The sequence below is a fragment of the Myiozetetes cayanensis genome, unplaced genomic scaffold (assembly GCF_022539395.1).
Source record: "Myiozetetes cayanensis isolate MyiCay16 unplaced genomic scaffold, myiCay2020 scf238, whole genome shotgun sequence".
NCBI lineage: Eukaryota > Metazoa > Chordata > Aves > Passeriformes > Tyrannidae > Myiozetetes > Myiozetetes cayanensis.
In genome coordinates this window covers 1-18620 of record NW_026087454.1, presented here as the reverse complement: position 1 = coordinate 18620, position 18620 = coordinate 1, and the positions used below count along the sequence as shown (strand labels likewise).

At 66.2% G+C, this 18620-nt stretch overlaps 3 protein-coding genes and 1 non-coding gene across 4 annotated transcripts; 3 read left to right on the top strand and 1 right to left on the bottom strand.

Moving 5' to 3' along the window:
- The first annotated feature begins 618 nt into the window (after window positions 1–618).
- KMT5C (lysine methyltransferase 5C) lies at window positions 619–4155 on the top strand. Its single transcript, XM_050320424.1, has 8 exons — window positions 619–741; window positions 979–1141; window positions 1470–1579; window positions 1673–1836; window positions 2118–2137; window positions 3122–3255; window positions 3370–3391; window positions 3718–4155. The coding sequence occupies exons 1-8, from the start codon at window positions 620–622 to the stop codon at window positions 4153–4155; spliced, it is 1173 nt and encodes a 390-aa protein (XP_050176381.1). The 5' UTR covers window position 619.
- Window positions 4156–5013: 858 nt separating this feature from the next.
- TNNT1 (troponin T1, slow skeletal type) lies at window positions 5014–8550 on the top strand. Its single transcript, XM_050320423.1, is given in 12 exon segments — window positions 5014–5039; window positions 5237–5252; window positions 5778–5810; window positions 5991–6047; window positions 6340–6349; window positions 6352–6455; window positions 6539–6616; window positions 6710–6820; window positions 7316–7425; window positions 7497–7587; window positions 7953–7993; window positions 8445–8550. Coding segments are annotated over 12 exon segments (720 nt in total). The 3' UTR covers window positions 8488–8550.
- Window positions 8551–8673: 123 nt separating this feature from the next.
- PPP1R12C (protein phosphatase 1 regulatory subunit 12C) lies at window positions 8674–17049 on the top strand (the record flags this gene model as incomplete). Its single annotated transcript, XM_050320422.1, is given in 21 exon segments — window positions 8674–8934; window positions 9755–9885; window positions 9972–10090; window positions 11399–11558; window positions 12812–12956; window positions 14040–14060; window positions 14062–14115; window positions 14194–14272; window positions 14348–14408; window positions 14780–14857; window positions 14970–15079; window positions 15216–15252; window positions 15335–15388; window positions 15690–15786; window positions 15985–16079; window positions 16157–16217; window positions 16299–16403; window positions 16697–16744; window positions 16831–16881; window positions 16961–16975; window positions 16978–17049. Coding segments are annotated over 21 exon segments (1854 nt in total), but the record flags the coding sequence as incomplete, so codon positions are not given.
- Window positions 17050–18162: 1113 nt separating this feature from the next.
- On the bottom strand, window positions 18163–18257 carry LOC126642630 (small nucleolar RNA SNORD88). The gene has a single exon (XR_007629491.1). It is a non-coding gene; the product is annotated as a small nucleolar RNA SNORD88 (small nucleolar RNA).
- Window positions 18258–18620: the final 363 nt, after the last annotated feature.

The following is an 18620-nucleotide window of genomic DNA, read 5'->3' as shown; positions in this document are numbered from 1 at the left end:
TTATGGCGGACCGCACGCTGCGCCCATTGTCAGCCGGCGGCCGCTGAGCGACAGCGCGCTCGACCAATGGGAGCGAGCGGAGCGGGGGAAGCGGCGGAGGGCGGCCAATGGGAGGCGGGGAGGGCGGGGAGTTTGGAGCAATGGAGAGCCGCGGGCGGGACTCGCTCGCCCTCACCCAATGGGACGGCCGAGCGGCGTGACCGGCGTCAACCCTGGCCAATGATCGCGCGGCAACGCCCCCCGACCAATGGCGCGAGGCGCGCGCCGCGCCGCCGTCTCCACCAATCAGCTCGCCGAGCGCCTCACGGCGGGGGCGGGACCAATCGTGAGTGGCACCGCCCGCAGCCAATGGGCGAGGCGGCGAGGCGGGAGGGCGGCCAATGGGAATGGCGGAGCCGGCGGCGGGAGCGGGCGGGCGGCGGCGCCGGGGCCGGGCCGGTGCCGGTACCGGCGGCGGCCCCGGCGGGTCCCGCGCCCGCGGCGCTGCGGTAACGGGCGGGACGGGGCTCCCGGGGCTCCCCCCGCCCGCGGGGCCGGTGCGCGGTGCCCCCTGGGTGACCCGCGGCGGCTCCCGGTGCTGTAGGCGCGGCGGCGGCAGCGGCGGCGGCGGCGGCGGCCGATGCGGTCCCGGGCGGCGGCGTCGGCGGTGACGGCACGGGAGCTCTGCGAGAACGACGACCTGGCCACGAGCCTCGTGCTGGACTCGGTGCTCGGGTTCCGCACGCACAAGATGGGGGTCAGGTGGGGGCACCGGGGGGGAACCGGCACCCTCTGGGGGAGAGAACCGGGGTCCTGGCGGGGATCCCGGGCCTGCGGTCCCCGTGCTTGGGGGTCCTGGGGGGTGCCACATCCTGGAGGTGCCCTGTGCGGGGGGTCCGTGCCCCAACCTGGGGGTCTCTCCCCACCCTGTCCCTGCGGGATCCCTGTCCCGGAGGGGGTGTCCCAGCCCCGGGGGTCTCTCTCTGTCTCCCCTCACAGCCCCCTGCCCGCCCTGCGGCACTGGCCCCAACTCCGGGCGGCCATCGAGGCGTTCCGGCGGCGGCGGGACCTGGAGGAGGCTTGGAAGACCCTGAGCGGGGCCTGGGCCCCCGCGTTCTTCCACCAGCGGCGCCCGGTGCAACGGGCAGCGCTCAAGAGCCACGTAAGGGGGGGTCTTGAGGGGGTCTCGGGGGGGGGTTTGGAGGGGCTGCTGGGAGTTTGGGGGTCTCGAGAGGTTTGGAGGGCCCTTAGGGGAAAAATGGGGTTTGGGGGAGGGCAGTGAGGTGTGGGATACACAGGAGGTTCTATAAGGGGTCCCTGTGGGGGCTGTAGGGTGGGAGATGCCCAGGGGTGTCCCCATGGGAGGCATAGGGAGGTCTATGGGGCACACAGAGGTCTCTGGGGGGGTGTGGAAATGGGGTTTAAGGGCTGTCGGGGGGGCTCCCAGGGGGGATTTGTGGAGGTCCCGACCCCTCTTTTGCCCCCTGCAGGTGTTCCAGTACCTGCGGGCGCTCCTGCCCGAGAGTGGGTTCAGCATCCAGCGCTGCACCCGCTACAGCCGCGACACCAACGGGGCCAGGGTGGTCTCCACCCGCGCCTGGTGGGTCTCCACACCCCTGGGGAACCCTTATTTCCCCCCAAATCCATCGTCTCCCCCTCGAAACCCCCCCGTGGCCCCCTTTGTCTGCCCCAGGAAGAAGCACGAGATGCTGGAGTTCCTGGGGGGCTGCGGGGTCGAGCTCCGGGGCTCCGACCGGGCGCTGCTGCGGGCGGGCGACAACGACTTCAGCCTCATGTACTCGACGCGCCGCAGGAGGACCCAGCTCTGGCTGGGGCCAGCCGCCTTCATCAACCACGGTGGGGCACCCCAAAAATCTCCCTGAACCCCTAAAACGTGCCTCAGGAACCCCCCAAAACCTGCCCCTGCCCTGGGACCCCAAAAACCCAGAGGGAAAACACCAAAACCCCCCCTGCTTCCAGAGCTCCCTGCTGGCCCTGGAGCTCCAAACCCACCCAGGGACCCCAAAACCGCCCCCAGCACCCCAAAACCCACCTGGGAACCCCCTGAGCGTCCTCAGGACCTCTCTAAACGTGTTGGGGGCCCTGAGTGGGTACTGACAAGTTTTCCTTCCACCCAGATTGTCGCCCGAACTGCAGGGTGAGTTCTGGGGGTGTCGAGTTGGGCTGGGGGCTCCCAATGGGTTTGGGAGGGCGGGGGTGTCACAGGGAGGCTGGGAAGGGAGGGACAGGAGAATTTGGGGGAGGTCCCTGTGTGAGGTCAGGGAGGTTTTGGGGTGGGGGGTCCCCCTGATTTTGGCAGGAAATGGGAGAGAAAAATGGTGGGGAACGTGAAGGGAAAGAGCGGGGAAAAGCAGAGGGGGAATGTGGGGACGGAGAGAAAGGGTGGGAAAAGAAAGGAGAAAACGGTGGGAAACACAAAGGGAAAAGAGTGCGGGAAACGTGAGGGGAAAATGGCGGGAAACGTGAGGGGAAATGGCGGGAAACGTGAGGGGAAAATGGCGGGAAACGTGAGGGAAAAATGGCGGGAAGCGTGAGGGGAAAATGGCGGGAAGCGTGAGGGGAAATGGCGGGAAACGTGAGGGAAATGGCGGAAACGTGAGGAAAATGGCAGGAAGCGTGAGGAAAATGGCGGAAACGTGAGGGGAAATGGCGGGAAGCGTGAGGAAAATGGCGGGAAGCGTGAGGAAATGGCGGGAAAGCGTGAGGGGAAAATGGTGGGAAGCGTGAGGGAAATGGCGGAAGCGTGAGGGAAAATGGCGGGAAACACGAAGGAAAAATGGCGAGGAAGCGTGAGGAAAATAGCGGGAAGCGAGGGAAATGGCGGAAACATGAGTGGAAAGGGCAGGAAACGCGAGGGGAAAATGGCGGGAAACGTGAGAGGAAAATGGCGGGAAATGAAAGAGAAAAATGGCGGGAAACGTGAGGGGAAAATGGTGGGAAATGAAAGAGAAAAATGGCGGGAAACGTGAGGGGAAAACAGTGCGAAATGTGAGGGAAAAATGGTGGGAGATGTGAGGGGGGGGAAAAAGGGCACAAAGCGTTGAGAAGTGGAAGAGGGTGGGAAACGTGAGGTGAGAAGAGGTCCTCTCACATTTTTGGGGTCCCTGTTTTTGGGGCGCAGTTCGTGTCGGGCCCGGGCGGGGGCTCGGGTGCAGGCGCTGCGGGACATCCGCCCCGCACAGAGATCACCTGCTTCTACGGGGACGGCTTCTTCGGGGAGGGCAACCGGGGCTGCGAGTGCCGCACCTGCGAGAGGTACCCAAAATACCCCCAAAACCCTCAGGGCACCCCCAAAAATCTCCTGGGGGGACCCCAAAAACCACTGGGGTGGGACTCCAAAAACCACTGGGGTGAGATTCTAAAACTTAGGGAGCACCCGAGAAACCTCAAGGTGGGGGGGGGGAAACCCCAAAACTTTGGGAGGACCCCAAAAACTGGGAGAGGGGATCCCAAACCTGGGGGAATCCCAAAAACCTGAGGGGGAACCAGAATGGAGGGACAGGAAGCTGGAGGTGGGGGGGACACCCACACCTGGGCAGGAGTGGGGGCCTGAAATCCAGAGGGACACCCCAAAACCCAGGGTCTCAAACCCAAGGGGATGGGTCCCAAAATCCTGCGAGGAGGGCAAGAGGGGTTCTAGAACCTGAAGGGGGACCCAAAAGTGAGAGTGGAACCCTGACTTTTGAGGTCTCCCCTCACGCTCCCCATTTTCCCCAGACGCGGCGAAGGCGCCTTCCGCAGCGGGAGGCTCTCAGGGCCCCGCGGACCCCCAAATACGAGCTGCGGGAGACGGACGTGCGGCTGCAGCGGAGAGGCGAGGAGGCGGGCGGGACCCCCAGACAGCCCCCGCCGCCGCCCCCGCCGCCCCAGCGCCCCCGCCGCCGAGACCCCCAGGCGCTCCCCAGCCCGCGTGGCCCTCCACGACTGCGTGTCCTGCGGGAGGGGCTGCCTCCTCCCGCACGGGGTCCCCAGGAGTCTGCCTGGGGTCCCCACACCCCGGCCCCAAAACGGCCCCCGGCCCCTCCTGCGACACCAACACCCCGACCCCAAGCTGTCCCTCTCGCCCACGTCTGCCTGGGGGCCATCCCCAAACCCGGGGAGGGGCCGGGAGCCCCGCGCCTGCGGCTCGTGAGTGACCCAGGGGGCTCGCCCTGACGCTGCCCCGAGGCCCTGAGCTGGCCCCCACCCCCGAGGCTGGACCCGATTTGGGGGCTGAGACCCCCTGGGGGCTGGACCCCTCACCCTGGGGGCTGAGTCCCTCCCCTCCACATTTAGGGGCCAGACCCGAACTTGGGGGCTGCGATCCCCTTGGGGGCTGGACCCAAACTCTGGGGATTAAACCCCCAGTTTTGGGGCTCAGACCCCCTCCCCCAAGGGCCGGACCCCGGACTTGGGGAGCTGAGACACCCCACCCTTATTTTTGGGGGGTCTCGAGGTGGGGGTGTTTGGGGGTCGTTCTGTGGTGCTGAATTTTGGGGAGGAGGGCGGGGGGAGGATTTTGGGGCGTTCCCGAAGGTTCGTTTTCTACCGGAATAAAGGAATTTGGAACAAAAACAGTGTCAGGGGGTGTTGGGGGGTGACCCTTCCTCCCCCCTTGGGGGTCCACAAAGGGGCCCGACAGGTGCAGGGGAGAGGCGAGGTGTGACGTCAGCGCTCGGAATAGACCCCCGACCCCCCTCGGGCCTTTGTTTTCACCCAAAATGGTCCTGGGGGACCCAGCCCCCACCCCCGACAGCTGTTGGTGTCGGATGTCGCGACATTTCATTTCGGGGAACAATGGGGGGTGACGTCACGGAGGAGGAGGGGCGGCCCCCGATAAAGGGACCCCAGGCTTGGGGGGCAGCGCGGCAGGGACCCCAGGGACGAACCAACGGTGGGGGGGCTTGGGGTGTTGGGGGGACTCGAGGGCGATGGGGGGCTGAGTGGTTATCGGGGGTCTTGGGGGTCGATGTGGACCCCACCCCCAGACATCCCTGACCCCACTCCCACCCCCAGGACCCCCAAACCGCCACCATGTCGGAGCCCGAGGAGGAGTTTGAGTGAGTGACCCTCAGCCCCTCAGTGACCCCTAAGCCCCCGCCCCCCAGGACCCCCACCCTTCCCTCAGACCCTCAAACTCCCCCAGACCTCCAAACCCTCCTAGGACCCCCTCAACCCCTAACCTCCAAACCATCCCCGGACCCCAGAACCCCCAGTTCCCACACTGGGCCCCCTCACCCTTCTCCTTCCCCCACAGGGAGCAGCAGGAGGTGGTGACTACGTGACCCCAATTAATTGACCCTAATTAATTAACCCCAATTGGCCCTCCTGATTAATTAATGCCCCCAATCTCAGCCCCAAACTGACCTTTTAATTAACCCCGCAGGACCCTGATGAAGCCCCAAGCCGTTAATTAATTCTTTATTAACTCCTACTAAGGATCCCTAGGAATGGTAATTAACCTGAAGTGTTAATTAGCACTAACCGGAGGGGAGTCTGGGGAGGCTTAAGGGGAGAGAGGGTCCCGGCGTGTTGATTACCGTAATTACCGAATTCACCGTAATTACTGCATTGGTCATTAACATCCCGGTTAATTACCAACGGGAGTTTGGGGGGAGAGGGGGCTGACCCTGCCCCCATATTGCCTCAACCCCCTTCCAGAGGAAGTGGTGGAGGAGGAAGAGGAGGAGGAAGGTGAGTGGGGTGGGGGAGGAGGAGCCCCTCCCAAAATCCCCAAACTGTGGAGGGGGTCGTAGGAGTCCCCAGACCCTGAGCCCCTCCCCCTTCTTCCCCCACAGCCTCCGGAGCCCCCAAACCACCGGAGGAGCCAGGTACGACTCCCTCTGAGACCCCCAACACCCCAGGACCCCCAAGCCCCCTGACCCCTCTTTCCCCTCCCCAGAGGAGGAACGGCCTGGCCGGTGAGGAGAGAGGGTTGGAGGGGTTTTAGAGGGTTTGGAGAGACTCTGCCCCCACACCCCAAAGACCCCTGACCCCCGGCCCCCGTCCAGCCACATGGTGTCCCAGCTGGCACCCCCAAAATCCCGAGGGAGCGCGTGGACTTCGATGTGAGTAAGGGGGTCAGGGAGTCATCGGAGGAGCTTGGAGGATCAGTGGAGGGGCTGGGGGCTGCTGTGGGGCTGGGGGGGCATGGGAGGCCTGGGGGAAGTTGAGGTCCAGGGAGTCACTGTGCGTGTGTCCCCCAGAGGAAGCGTGGTGGAGAAGGGCCGTGGGAAGGAGTTACTGAGGGCTGGGGTGTTTCTATGGGGCTGGGGGGAGTTACTGAGGGGCTGGGGGTGTTTCTATGGGGCTGGGGGATTGTGGGGTGGGCCCTGGGGGTCTGTGACCCCCTGCCCCCAGGACATCCATCGAGGCGGATGGAGAAGGACCTGCTGGAGCTGCAGACCCTCATCGACGCCCACTTCGAGCAGCGGCGCCGCGAGGAGGAGGAGCTGAAGGGGCTCATGGAGAGGATCGTGGGTCTTGGGGGGTCACGGGGGGTCACGAGGGTCCCAGGGGGTCTCTGTGTGTCCCTGAGCCCCCTGTCCCCCATCCCCAGGGCGCCGCCGGCCGAGGCGGAACAGAGCAGCTCCGGAGCCGCACGGAGAAGGAGCGGGAGAGGCAGGCGAGGCTGGCGGTGAGGGAGGGGCCCCAAACCCACCCAGAGCCCACCCTGGGACCCCAAAATCCCCTCCAGGACCCCCTATTTCCTCCCCCCTCTCCCCTCCAGGAGGAGAAGCTGCGCAAGGAGGAGGAGGAGGCCAAGAAAAGGGCCGAGGATGACGCCAAGAAGAAGAAGGTCCTGTCGGCCATGCCCCATTTCGGGGGGTACCTGGCCAAGGTGGGGGCCTGACCCAGAGACCCCGCCCACAGAGACCCCAGGGACCCCCAGCTCCACAGGGAACCCCATAAATCCCCTCTGCAGCCTCACAGGGATCCCCCCACAGGGACCCACTCACATAAACCCCCCTCTGCAGCCTCACAGGGATCCCCCACAGGGATCCACCCCCATAGGGGGACCCCCATAAATCTCACCCTGCAGCCTCACAGGGATCCCCCACAGGGAACCCCATAAATCCCTGCCCCCAGCCTCACAGGGATCCCCACAGGGACCCACCCCCATAGGGGGACCCCATAGCCCCATAACCTGCCCAGGGCACCCATAACCCCATAAGCTGCCCAGGGCACCCTGTAGCCCCCCATAACCTGCACTGGGCACCCCATAGCCCCCCATAACCTGCCCAGGGCACCCCATAACCCCCATAACCTGCCCAGGGCACCCCACAGCCCCCATAAGCGGCTGCAGCGGGTGCCCCCGTGCCCCCGTGCCCCCCAGGCCGAGCAGCGCCGCGGGCGCCGCCAGACGGGGCGGGAGATGAAGCTGCGGATCCTGGCGGAGCGCAAGCGGCCCCTGGAGATCGAGAACCTGCGGGAGGACGAGCTCAGGTGGGGACCCCCTGCGTCCCTCCCCCACCGAGGACCCCAGGCCCACCCAGTGACCCCCAACCCCCACCCAGGGCCAAGGCCAAGGAGCTGCACGACTGGATCCACCAGCTGGAGTCGGAGAAGTTCGACCTGATGGAGAAGCTGCGGCGGCAGCGCTACGAGGTGTGGGGGGGGGGTTGGGGGGGAAAGGGGGTCCCCAAGGGCCCGTTTTGGGGGTCCCCAAAGGGCTGGAGGCCCCCCCCCAGAACCCTCACGGAGCGACGGGGCACACCTGAGAGCCGTTCTGGGGGTCCCGGGGCCCTGAAGGTCCCCCCGTTGTTCCCTGGTTTGTCCCATTTTGGGGCTCCTGCATCCCCCCCACCCCAGGAATGGGGATCTCTCCTTGAGGCAGTTGGGAATGGAGGGGAGGGGGGTTTCGGGGGTCCCCCCGGAATGAGGGTGACCCTGAGGGGGGAGAATTGGGGGTCCCAGATTTAGGGGACCCCCCCCCGGACTCATCTTAGCCCCCCCCTCCCCGTCCCACCCAGATCAACGTCCTGTACAACCGGATCAGCCACGCCCAGAAATTGTAAGGGAGGGATTTGGGGGGAAATTTGGGGGTCCTGGGGGGTTATTGGGGGTCAGGAGGGGATTGAAGAGGTTTGGGGGGACATTAAGGGGTTCTGGGGGGTGATCTGGAGATCGGGGCAGGGGCCATTTGGGTGGTCCCAGAAGGCGATGGGGGACCCCGAAGGGTCCGAGGGTCGTTTGAGGGTCCCGGGGTGTGTTTGGGAGGTCCTGTGGGAGGGATTTTTGGGGGCTGTTCAGGGGGTCCCAGGGAGTGTTTTGGGGGTCCTGGGGAAGATTTTTGGGCGATGTTTCAGGGGTCCCAGGAGGTTGTTTGGGGGTGTTCGGGGGCTGTTCAGGGGGTCCCGGGAGGCTGTTTGGGGGTGTTCAGGGCTGTTCAGGGTCCCAGGAGGCTGTTTGGGGGCTGTTTGGGGGAGTGTTTCAGGGTCCCACCCCCGCCCCTCCTCCCGCAGCAAGAAGGTCGGGAAGGGCCGCGTGGGCGGGCGCTGGAAGTGACCCTGCCCTCTCCCGTGACGTCACCTCCGCCGCGCGCACCAATAAAAACGCTTCACATCCGGGCCCCGCCTCCTTCCTTCTCTTCCCGCCGCGTCCCCGCCGTTGCCATGGCGACCCCGCCTCCGCGCTTCCGGCCCCGCCCCCGGCGGCGGCCCCGGCGCGGCCATGGCGGCCTCGGCGGCGGCGGCGGCCGCGGCGGCGGCGGCCCAGGAGCGGCGCCGGGAGCAGCTGCGGCGCTGGGAGGAGGCGGTGGCGGCGGCGGCGGCCGCGAACCCTCCGGTACCGGCGGGGCCGCCGCGGCCCCCGCAGGTCCGCTTCGAGCGCGCGGCCGAGTTCCGAGCGGTGTGCGCAGGCGCGGAGCTGGCGGAGGCGCGCGCCATGGTGCGCGCGGGGGGGCGCGCGCTGCTGGGCGGGGCCAACGCCGACGGCATCAGCGCGCTGCACCAGGTGGGCGGGGCCTGAGGTGGGCGGGGTCTGGAGAGGGCGCGGTCACGTGAGTCCGTGGGCGGGGCCCGGGCTGACGAGGAGGGGCTTTCGCAGCGAGTGGGCGTGACCAGAAGATGGAGGGGGCGTGGTCTGCAGAAGAATTGGGGGGAAAGGGGTGGGGCTTGAGGTTCAGTGGGCGGAGCTTTGGGGGTCCCTGGTTTGTGTTTGGGGGGGGGGTCTCTGGGTGGTCCCCGGTGGGGTCACTGGAGGGATCCCAGGGCATCTCCCGCGGCGTCCTGGTGGTCCCCAGATGTCCCTGGAGGGGTCCCTGGAGGGGTCCCTGTGTGTTCTGGGTGTCCCCAGGAGGGTCCCTGTGTTTTCTGGGTGTCCCCAAGGGGGTCTCTGGGTGTTTTGGGTGTCCCCATGGGGGTCTCTGGGTGTCCCCAGGGTGGTCTCTGGGTGTCCCTGGCTGTTCTGGGTGTCCCCAGGGGGGTCCCTGTGTGTTCTGGGTGTCCCCAGGGTGGTCTCTGGCTGTTCTGGGTGTCCCCAGGGGGGTCCCTGTGTGTTCTGGGTGTCCCCAGGGTGGTCTCTGGGTGTCCCTGGCTGTTCTGGGTGTCCCCAGGGGGGTCCCTGTGTGTTCTGGGTGTCCCCAGGGTGGTCTCTGGGTGTCCCTGGCTGTTCTGGGTGTCCCCAGGGGGGTCCCTGTGGGTTCTGGGTGTCCCCAGGGGGGTCCCTGTATGTTCTGGGTGTCCCCAGGGTGGTCTCTGGGTGTTCTGGGTGTCCCCAGGGTGGTCCCTGGGGTGGTCCCCGGGGGGTGTCTCTGACAGGCCGCGTCCCCCAGGCCTGCATCGACGAGAACATGGAGGTGGTGCAGTTCCTGGTGGAGAGCGGGGCCGACGTCAACCAGGCCGACAACGAGGGCTGGACCCCCCTGCACGTGGCCGCCGCCTGCGGCTGCCGCCACATCGCCCAGTGAGGGGGCCGGGGGGTCCTGGGGGGCGGTGATTGTGGTGTGTGGGGGGGGTGTGACCCCTCCCTGAGCCCCCCCGGCCCCACAGGTACCTCCTGGAGCACGGGGCGGACGCGGCGGCCGTGACGAGCGACCTGGAGCTGCCGCTGGAGGTGGCCGAGGACGAAGGGCTGGAGGAGCTGCTGAGGGCGGAGCTGGAGCGCAGGGGTGGGCGGGGCCGGGGGGGTGGGCGGGGCTGGGGAGAGTGGGTGGGGCATTGGGAGAGAGTGGGTGGGGCATTGGAGAGAGTGGGTGGGGCTAGAGAGAGTGGGCGGGGCATTGGAGAGAGTGGGTGGGGCATTGGAGAGAGTGGGCGGGGCTGGGAGAGATGGGTGGGGCTTTGGAGAGTGGGTGGAGCATTAGAGAGAGTGGGTGGGGCTGGGAGAGTGGGCGGGGCATTGGGAAGGGTGGGTGGGACTGGGGGGTGGGTGCGGCTTAGGGGCTGTAGGTGGGATTTTTGGGGGCTGTAGGTGGGATTTTGGGGGGGTTGTAGGTGGGATTTTTGGGGGGGCTGTAGGTGGGATTTTGGGGGGGATGGGTTTGGGGTTTAGGGGGATACAGGTGGGATTTGGGGACATGAGTGGGATTTGGGGACATGAGTGGGATTTGGGGGATGTGGGTGGGATTTGGGGGATGTGGGTGGGATTTGGGGAATATGGGTAGGATTTGGGGACATGAGTGGGATTTGGGGGATATGGGTAGGATTTGGGGGATATGGGTGAGATTTGAGGATATGGGTGGGGTTTAGGTGGTGTGGGTGGTGTTTAGATGGTGTGGGTGGGGTTTGGGCATTGTGGGTGGGATTTGGGGGATGTGGGTGGGGTTTAGGTGTTGTGGGTGGGATTTGGGGGATATGGGTGGGATTTGGGGATATGGGTGGGGTTTAGATGGTGTGGGTGGGGTTTAGGTGTTGTGGGTGGGGCTTAGGTGTTGTGGGTGGGATTTGGGGGATGTGGGCAGGGTTTAGATGGTGTGGGTGGGGTTTAGTTGTTGTGGGTGGGATTTTGGGGATGTGGGTGGGGTTTGGGTGTTGTGGGTGGGGTTTAGGTGGTATGGGTGGGGTTTAGTTGTTGTGGGTGGGATTTTGGGGATGTGGGTGGATTTGGGGATGTGGGTGGGGTTTGGGGATGTGGGCGGGGTCTGGGTGTTGTGGGTGGGATGTGGGTGGGGTTTGGGGGATGTGGGCGGGGTCTGGGTATTGTGGGTGGGATGTGGGTGGGGTTTAGGTGGTATGGGTGGGGTTTGGGGATGTGGGTGGGGCTTAGGCAGTGTGGGTGGGGTTTAGGTGTTGTGGGTGGGGTTTGGGGGACGTTGGCGGGATTTGGGGGATGTTGGCGGGGTTTGGGGGATGTGGGCGGGGTTTAAGCAGCGCAGGTGTGGCCCAGCGGGAAGCGGGCCGTGTTCAGGTGTCACGGGCCGTGTTCAGGTGCCACGGGTGGGGTCAGACCCTCCCCTTTCCCCCCCCCCCAATCCCAGGCGTGGACATCGTGGCCGCCAAGCGTGCGGAGGAGGAGCGGATGCTGCGGGACACGCGGCTCTGGCTGGACTCGGGGCAGCTCCGGGACTGCCCCCACCCGGCCACCGGGGCCAGCGCCCTGCACGTGGCGGCCGCCAAGGGCTACATCGAGGTCATGAGGTCTGGAGGGGGAATTTTGGGGGGCTGCCAGGGGCTACATCGAGGTCATGAGGTCTGAGGGGGTTTGGGGGGCTGCCAAGGGCTACATCGAGGTCATGAGGTCTGAGGGGGAATTTGGGGGTGCCAAGGGCTACATCGAGGTCATGAGGTCTGAGGGGGAATTTTGGGGGGCTGCCAGGGGCTACATCGAGGTCATGAGGTCTGGGGGGGGAATTTGGGGGGCTGCCATGGGCTACATCGAGGTCATGAGGTCTGGGGGGGTTTGGGGGGCTACCAGGGGCTACATCGAGGTCATGAGGTCTGGGGGGGGAATTTTGGGGGGCTGCCAAGGGCTACATTGAGGTCATGAGGTCTGAGGGGAATTTGAGGTCCAAGGGCTACATCGAGGTCATGAGGTCTGAGGGGGAATTTTGGGGGGCTACCAAGGGCTACATCGAGGTCATGAGGTCTGAGAGGGTTTGGGGGGCTACCAAAGGCTACATCGAGGTCATGAGGTCTGGGGTGGGGGGAATTTTGGGGGTCCAAGGGCTACATCGAGGTCCTGAGGTCTGAGGGGGGGAATTTTGGGGGGCTGCCAAGGGCTACATCGAGGTCATGAGGTCTGGAGGGGGAATTTTGGGGGTCCAAGGGCTACATCGAGGTCATGACGTCTGGAGGGGGAATTTTGGGGAGCTGCCAAGGGCTACATCGAGGTCATGAGGTCTGGGGGGAGGAGAATTTGGGGGGCTGCCAAGGGGCTACATCGAGGTCATGAGGTCTGAGGGGGAATTTTGGGGGCTGCCAGGGGCCACATCGAGGTCATGAGGTCTGGGGGAATTTGTGGGCTGCCAAGGGCTACATCGAGGTCATGAGGTCTGAGGGGGAATTTGGGGGGCTGCCAAGGCCACATCGAGGTCATGAGGTCTGAGGAGGGGAATTTTGGGGGCTGCCAAGGGCTACATCGAGGTCATGAGATCTAAGGGGGGGAATTTTGGGGATACCAAGGGCTACATCGAGGTCATGAGGTCTGGGGATGGGGGAATTTGGGGGCTCTGGGGGTTTGATTGGACCCAGAAGGTTTTGGGGGTTCCTGGGGAGAACCCCGGGGTGGGGTTTGGGGAGGGGAACTCCGGGACCTCCTCCAGGGGGGTCCCAGGAGTTTTGGTGGGCGGAGGGATTGGAAGACCCCCAACCCTTTTCCCTGGGGCCAGGGGAGGGAAGGGGGGTGTCCCCCCTATCCGAGGGGGCTCCCCCACATTTCGGGACCCCCTCAGGCTGCTGCTGGCGGCCGGGTACGACCCCGACGTGCGGGACAAGGACGGGTGGACCCCCCTGCACGCGGCGGCGCACTGGGGGGTGGAGGAGGCCTGTCGGCTGCTGGCCGAGCACCTGTGCGACATGGCCCCCAGGAACAACGTGGTGAGGGGGGCTGGGGGCTCTGGGGGCTCTGGGGGGGTCCTGGTCAGCTCCTGGTCAGCTCCAGCCCCCAGGAACAACGTGGTGAGGGGGCTGGGGGCTCTGGGGGTCCTAGCCAGCTCCAGCCCCCCAGGAACAACGTGGTGAGGGGGCTGGGGGCTCTGGGGGTCCTGGCCGCTCCAGCCCCCAGGAACAACGTGGTGAGGGGGCTATGGGGGCTCTGGGGGGGCTCCTGGTCAGCTCCTGAGTCACCTCCAGCCCCCAGGGAACAACGTGGTGAGGGGGCTCTGGGGGCTCTGGGGCTCTGGGGGTCCTGGTCAGGTCCAGCCCCGGAACAACGTGGTGAGGGGCTCTGGGGGCTCTGGGGGCTCTGGGGGTCCTGGTGAGCTCCAGCCCCCAGAACACAACGTGGTGAGGGGGCCATGGGGGCTCTGGGGGCTCTGGGGGGGTCCTGAGTCGGCTCCAGCCCCCGGAACAACGTGGTGAGGGGGCTGGGGAGCTCTGGGGGTTCCTGGTCAGCTCCAGCCCCAGGAACAACGTGGTGAGGGGGCTGGGGGCTCTGGGGAGTCCTGGTCAGGTCCAGCCCCCGGAACAACATGGGTGAGGGGCTCTGGGGGCTCTGGGGGCTCTGGGGGTCCTGATCAGCTCCAGCCCCCTGGAAACAACGTGGTGAGGGGGCTATGGGGGGCTCTGGGGGCTCTGGGGGATGTCCTGGTCACCTCCTGGTCACCTCCAGCCCCCAGGAACAACGTGGTGAGGGGGGCTGGGGGCTCTGGGGGGTCCTGGTCACCTCCAGCCCCCTGGAGCTAACGTGGTGAGGGGGGGGCTGGAAGGTCCCAGGGTGGTCAGGGTGGGTGGGTCCTGCTGTGAGGGGGGTGGTCCCAGGGGGCCAGGAGGGGGTTTTAGGGGTCTCAGGGGGTCTCAGGGGGGCTGAGGCTGGGCTGGGGGGTCAGGGGCTGAGGGGGCTGAGGGTGGGCTGGGGGTCTCTGGGTGGGGGTCAGGGTGTTCTTGGGGAGGCTGAGGGTGGGCTGGGGGTCTCTGGGGGGGTCCCCAACCTCACCTTCCCTCCCCCCCCACCTTACCCAGGGCCAGCGCCCCTGTGACCTGGGCGGACGAGGAGACCCTTCCCCTGCTGGAGGAGCTGCAGCGGCGCCAGCACCACGTGAGCTCCCCAGACCCACCCCCCAGGACTCCCCAACCTCCCCTGGGAGAGGTCCTGACTTCTCATTTCCCCCAAAAGCTGCGCAGCCAGAAGGACCGAGGCTCCTCCCCGCCGGACCCTGACGGAGCCCCCAGCCTGCTGGGGGGCAAACACCGACGTGTGAGACCCCCAAAACGCCCCCTCCAGGACCCCAGAGTCCTCCCAGGACCCCCTGACCCCTCCTTTCCCCCAGGAGCTCCGTGTCGCCGCAGCTTCCGGGAGAAGCTCTCGGTGCAGGACCAGGCCAAGGAGAGGTGGGGGTCGGAGGCTGCCCCCGCCCCTGGCACCCCGGGGAGGGGACAACCCCGACGAGGGGGGACAGCAGGGCGAGCCCCCGCAGGGTGAGCCCCCCAAAATCGGTGCAGGGGGAGGGTTTTTGGGCGAAGGTCTGGGGGACCCGGGGTGGGGGTGGGAGGGGGCTCTCTGAGTGGTTTGGGGGGATTTGAGGGGGCTGAGGGGGACCTGGGGGGCTCAGGGTGATGTTTGGGGGGGTCTGGGTGGTTTTGGGGAGGGGGGATGGGTTTCCTGGGGGTCTCCAAGGGGGTTGTTGGGGGATTTCTGAGGGGGCTTTGGGGGATCACAGCACTCTCTGGGGGTCACGGGACTCTCTTGGGGGGGTTCTCAGTGCAGACCCTCCCTCCCCAGACCCTCCTGCAGCACCGCCAGCCAAAAACCACGCCCTCAATGGCCCCTCCCTGCACGGGTAAGGCCACGCCCCTCCCCTCCTTCTATGGGCAAGGGGCCGGTCCCTCTTGTTGGCTCCGCCCTCTCCAACGTGCTTCCCCCACCCCCAGCCGCCCCGGGGGTCTCTGCAGGTCGGGCAGTTTGGGGGCCTTGCCCACCCTCCGAGGCCACGCCCCCGCCAAGGCCACGCCCCCGTGCGCCGCTCCGCCTCCCTCCCCGCGCCTGCAGGCCCCCGCCCACCGTGAGTGCAAACCACGCCCCCCTTTCCCAAAGGCCACACCCCCTCCCAGAGGCTCCACCCACAAATAGGCGTGGCCCAGGGAGGAGGCGTGGCCTGAGGACCCTCCTGACCCCCCCATTTTCCAGCCCCCTTTCAGGTTTCGGGCCCCACGTGCCCCTCCCCAGCGCCCCCGGGTGAGTCCGGCGTGGGGGAGGGGTGAGCAGGTGAGGAGGGTGGGGAGGGGAGGTGGGGGTGACACTCCACCCCTCCCCACAGCCCCCGCCAGCGCCGGACCCGGGGCCCCCGGAGCCGCCGAGCCCGGCCGCGTAGGTGAGACCCCCCTCCTCTCCTCCCCAAAACACCCCCTGAACAGGGCTCCCGGACCCCCACCCCAGGGAGGGTCCCAAACCCCCGAGGCCCTCCTGAGCCCCCAGGCCGTTCCAGCCCCGGCCCGGGATGAGGAGTCGGAGTCGCGGCGCCAAGGCCCGGAGCCGCCTCATGCGCCAGGCCCGGAGAGGGCGACACAGGTGGGACCCCCTTGAGACCCAAACCCCCCCTGAGACCCCCAAAACCCCCAAAAAACCTCCCAAAAACCCCCCGTGACCCCCCCGTGACCCCAGGGCGTGACCTGATCGGAGCTGAAGGCAGCGGAGCAGGTGATTGGCCGCGCCGGGGAGGGGCGGGGCCCCGAGCAGCCAATCAGAGACGAGGGGAGGCGGGACCCAGCGGTGAGTCTGGGGGGCTTTGGGGAGCTTTGAGAGGTTTTGAGAGTTCTGTCAGGGGGTTTAAGGGGATTTTGAGGGTCCTGGGTGGAGTCCTGGGGGTCCCTGGTGAGTTTCTGGGGGTTTTTGGGGTGGGGTTCTGTGGTGCTTGAGGGGGTTTGGGGATGTTGGGGGTCACTCCTTCCTGACCTCCTCCCCTCCCAGGGCCCCGCGGCCCCCCGACCCCCCGTGCAAGTGAACAAAGGTGGGTGCCCCCGGGCTCAGAGACCCAACGGACCCCAGGGCCTCCTCCCACAAAGGTACTGGGGGGCTGGGAGGTGTTGAGGGTCTGGGAGGGGTCACAGCCCCCCTCACCTCCTTCCCCCCTCCCCTCCAGCCGCCCCCAGCCCCCAATGGGCTGCGACCCCCAGCTCAGCCCTGCCTTCGACTACCAGCAGGTGAGTCCTGGGTGGGGGAGGAGGAGCATTTGGGGTCGTGGGGCTCAATTTGAGACCCTCTCAATCCCCATCCCAAAACAGCTGTTCCAGGAGCTTTGGGTGGAGAACGAGCGGATTCGGGAGCAGCTGCAGGAGGCGGAGCTGGCGCTGACCCAGACCCGCCTGGAGCTCGAGAGGGTCACCCAGGTGAGGGGATGGGGGGCTCAGGGGGTGTCCTGAGTGTCCCCCAGGAGGGGCTCAGGGGTGTCCTGAGCGTGTCCCCCTCCAGGAGGGGCTCAGGGGGTGTCCTGAGCGTCCCCTTCCCCAGGAGGGGCTCAGGGGGGTGTCCTGAGTGTCCCAGGAGGGGGCTCAGGGGTGTCTGAGTGTGTCCCCCCAGGAGGGGCTCAGGGGGTGTCCTGAGTGTCCCCCCAAGAGGGCTCGGGGGTGTCCTGAGTGTCCCCCAGCCCTGGGACCCCCTGAGCCCCCATCTCTGCCCCCAGCGCCAGGAGCGCGGCGCGGGCCCGGCCCGGCTGGAGCTGGAGAGATTCGTGTGAGTGTGGGATGGGGGCAGGGGAGGAACCCCCAAAAATCCCCCTGTGCCCCCTGTGCCCCCCAACTCCCATCTGGCCCCCAGGAGCGCCGGGCGCTGGAGCTGAAGGCGGCTGAGCTGGAGGAGGAGCTGAAGGTGAAGCCCAAAGGGGGACCCCTAATCCCAACTGACCCCAAATTGACCCCCCAAAATTCACCACCCCCTTTCCCCCCAGGCTCTGTCGGATCTCGCCGGCCGGCCAACCAGCGGCTCGAGGACGAGAAGCAGGCGCTGATCCGGGTCATCAGCAAACTGTCCAAGTGACCCCCACCCCCCGAGGGGACCCCAGAGGGACCAGGACCCCCCACGGGACCCTCAGAGACTCCCGAGCCCCCATGGGGGTCTGACCCACAATCGGGACCCCCTCCAGGACCCCCAAATGAGCCTCCCAAAGCTGCCAAACAACCCCCCCTCCCCCAAACCACGCCCCGCGGGGGGCGGAGCCAAACGCGCTGGGGGTGGGGCAAGCAGGGAGTGGGTGGAGCCACAGGGGCCAATTCATGTGTGGGCGGGGCCAATGCGAATGTAGGCGTGGCCAAACCCGCTGGAGGCGGGGCCAGAATGCTAAAGGGGTGGAGTCAATGTGGGGGCGTGGCCAAGCCCGCGGTGGGCGTGGCCGTTCATTGCACTGTGTGGGCGTTGCCAAAGGGGGCGTGGCCGAACTGTAAATCGGGGCGTGGCCTTGCTGCTGTCAGGCCCCACCCATTGCCAAGGCCCCGCCCCTTTCTCCTCAAACAAGGCGGGGCCACTGCACGCCGGCCCCGCCCCCTGCATGCCAATCATGTGCTGTTCCTCCAATGGGAGGTGAGAGGCGGGGCCTCCTCGTGCCCCGCCCACCGCCAACCCTTCCCCTTCCTTCTCTCCCCCCGAGTATTTTTGCAAAAAAAAAAAAAGAGAAAGTGAAAAATAATTAAAAAAAAGGACAAAACGGTGCCCTGGCCTTAGTGAGGGAAGGGCAGGAACACATATGGTACTTTTTTTATTTATAATTTTATTCTATAGAGCTCTGTTGGCACAAATCCTCTCCCCTACCCCCCCAAAAAAAAAGGCACGTGGACCCCTCAGGTCTGAGTGCAACCCATTACTGACTCTGGACACCCCAAACCCTCCCAAAAAAACCCCAAACCCTGAGAATCTCAAGCTCCTGCCTCCTCCTCCCCTTCCTAAAAAACACCACACGGGAAAGCCATTTATTGTTGAAACAACTCCATTTATTGTTGAAACAACTCCATTTATTACGACAACTCCATTTATCGTTGGGACCCCCCAGGGCCCCCCAACATCCGAGCACTGGCACCTGAAGAGAAGGGAAAGGTGGGTTAGGGGGGGACCCTCCTCAAAACCCTCCCCAGAGCGTCCCTCAAAACCCTCTTGAGGGGCCCCCTCAGCGCTCCCTCGGGGTGTCAAGGAGTCCCTGGGGGCACAGGCGCCGCCAGGGGGTTCAGAGCCCAGTGCTGCCATCATGGGGGGCCCCAAAATCCCCTCACCCCATAATCCCCCAAACCCCTCAAATCTGCCCAATTTCCCATTAGCCCCCCCTTCCCCCCAAAATCCCCCTTCCACTCCCCCAGGACTCACTCCGGGCGCCCGCCCGGGGGCTCCGCCTTCGGGCTGGGGTCCCCACCCTCCTCTCGTCCTCGCCCCGGCCCCCCTGCCCCTTCTTGGCGTTCTTCCTCTTGACGCGGCCGGGCCGCCCCCCGTACGGGGAGCGCAGGAGAAGTCGATGTGCTTCTGGGAGTCCAGGCGCACGATGAACGACGGGATGTTCACCACCTGCTTCCTCACCCTGAATTTGGGGAGGGGCACAAAAGTTGGGGGTCAGAACTGGAAAATCG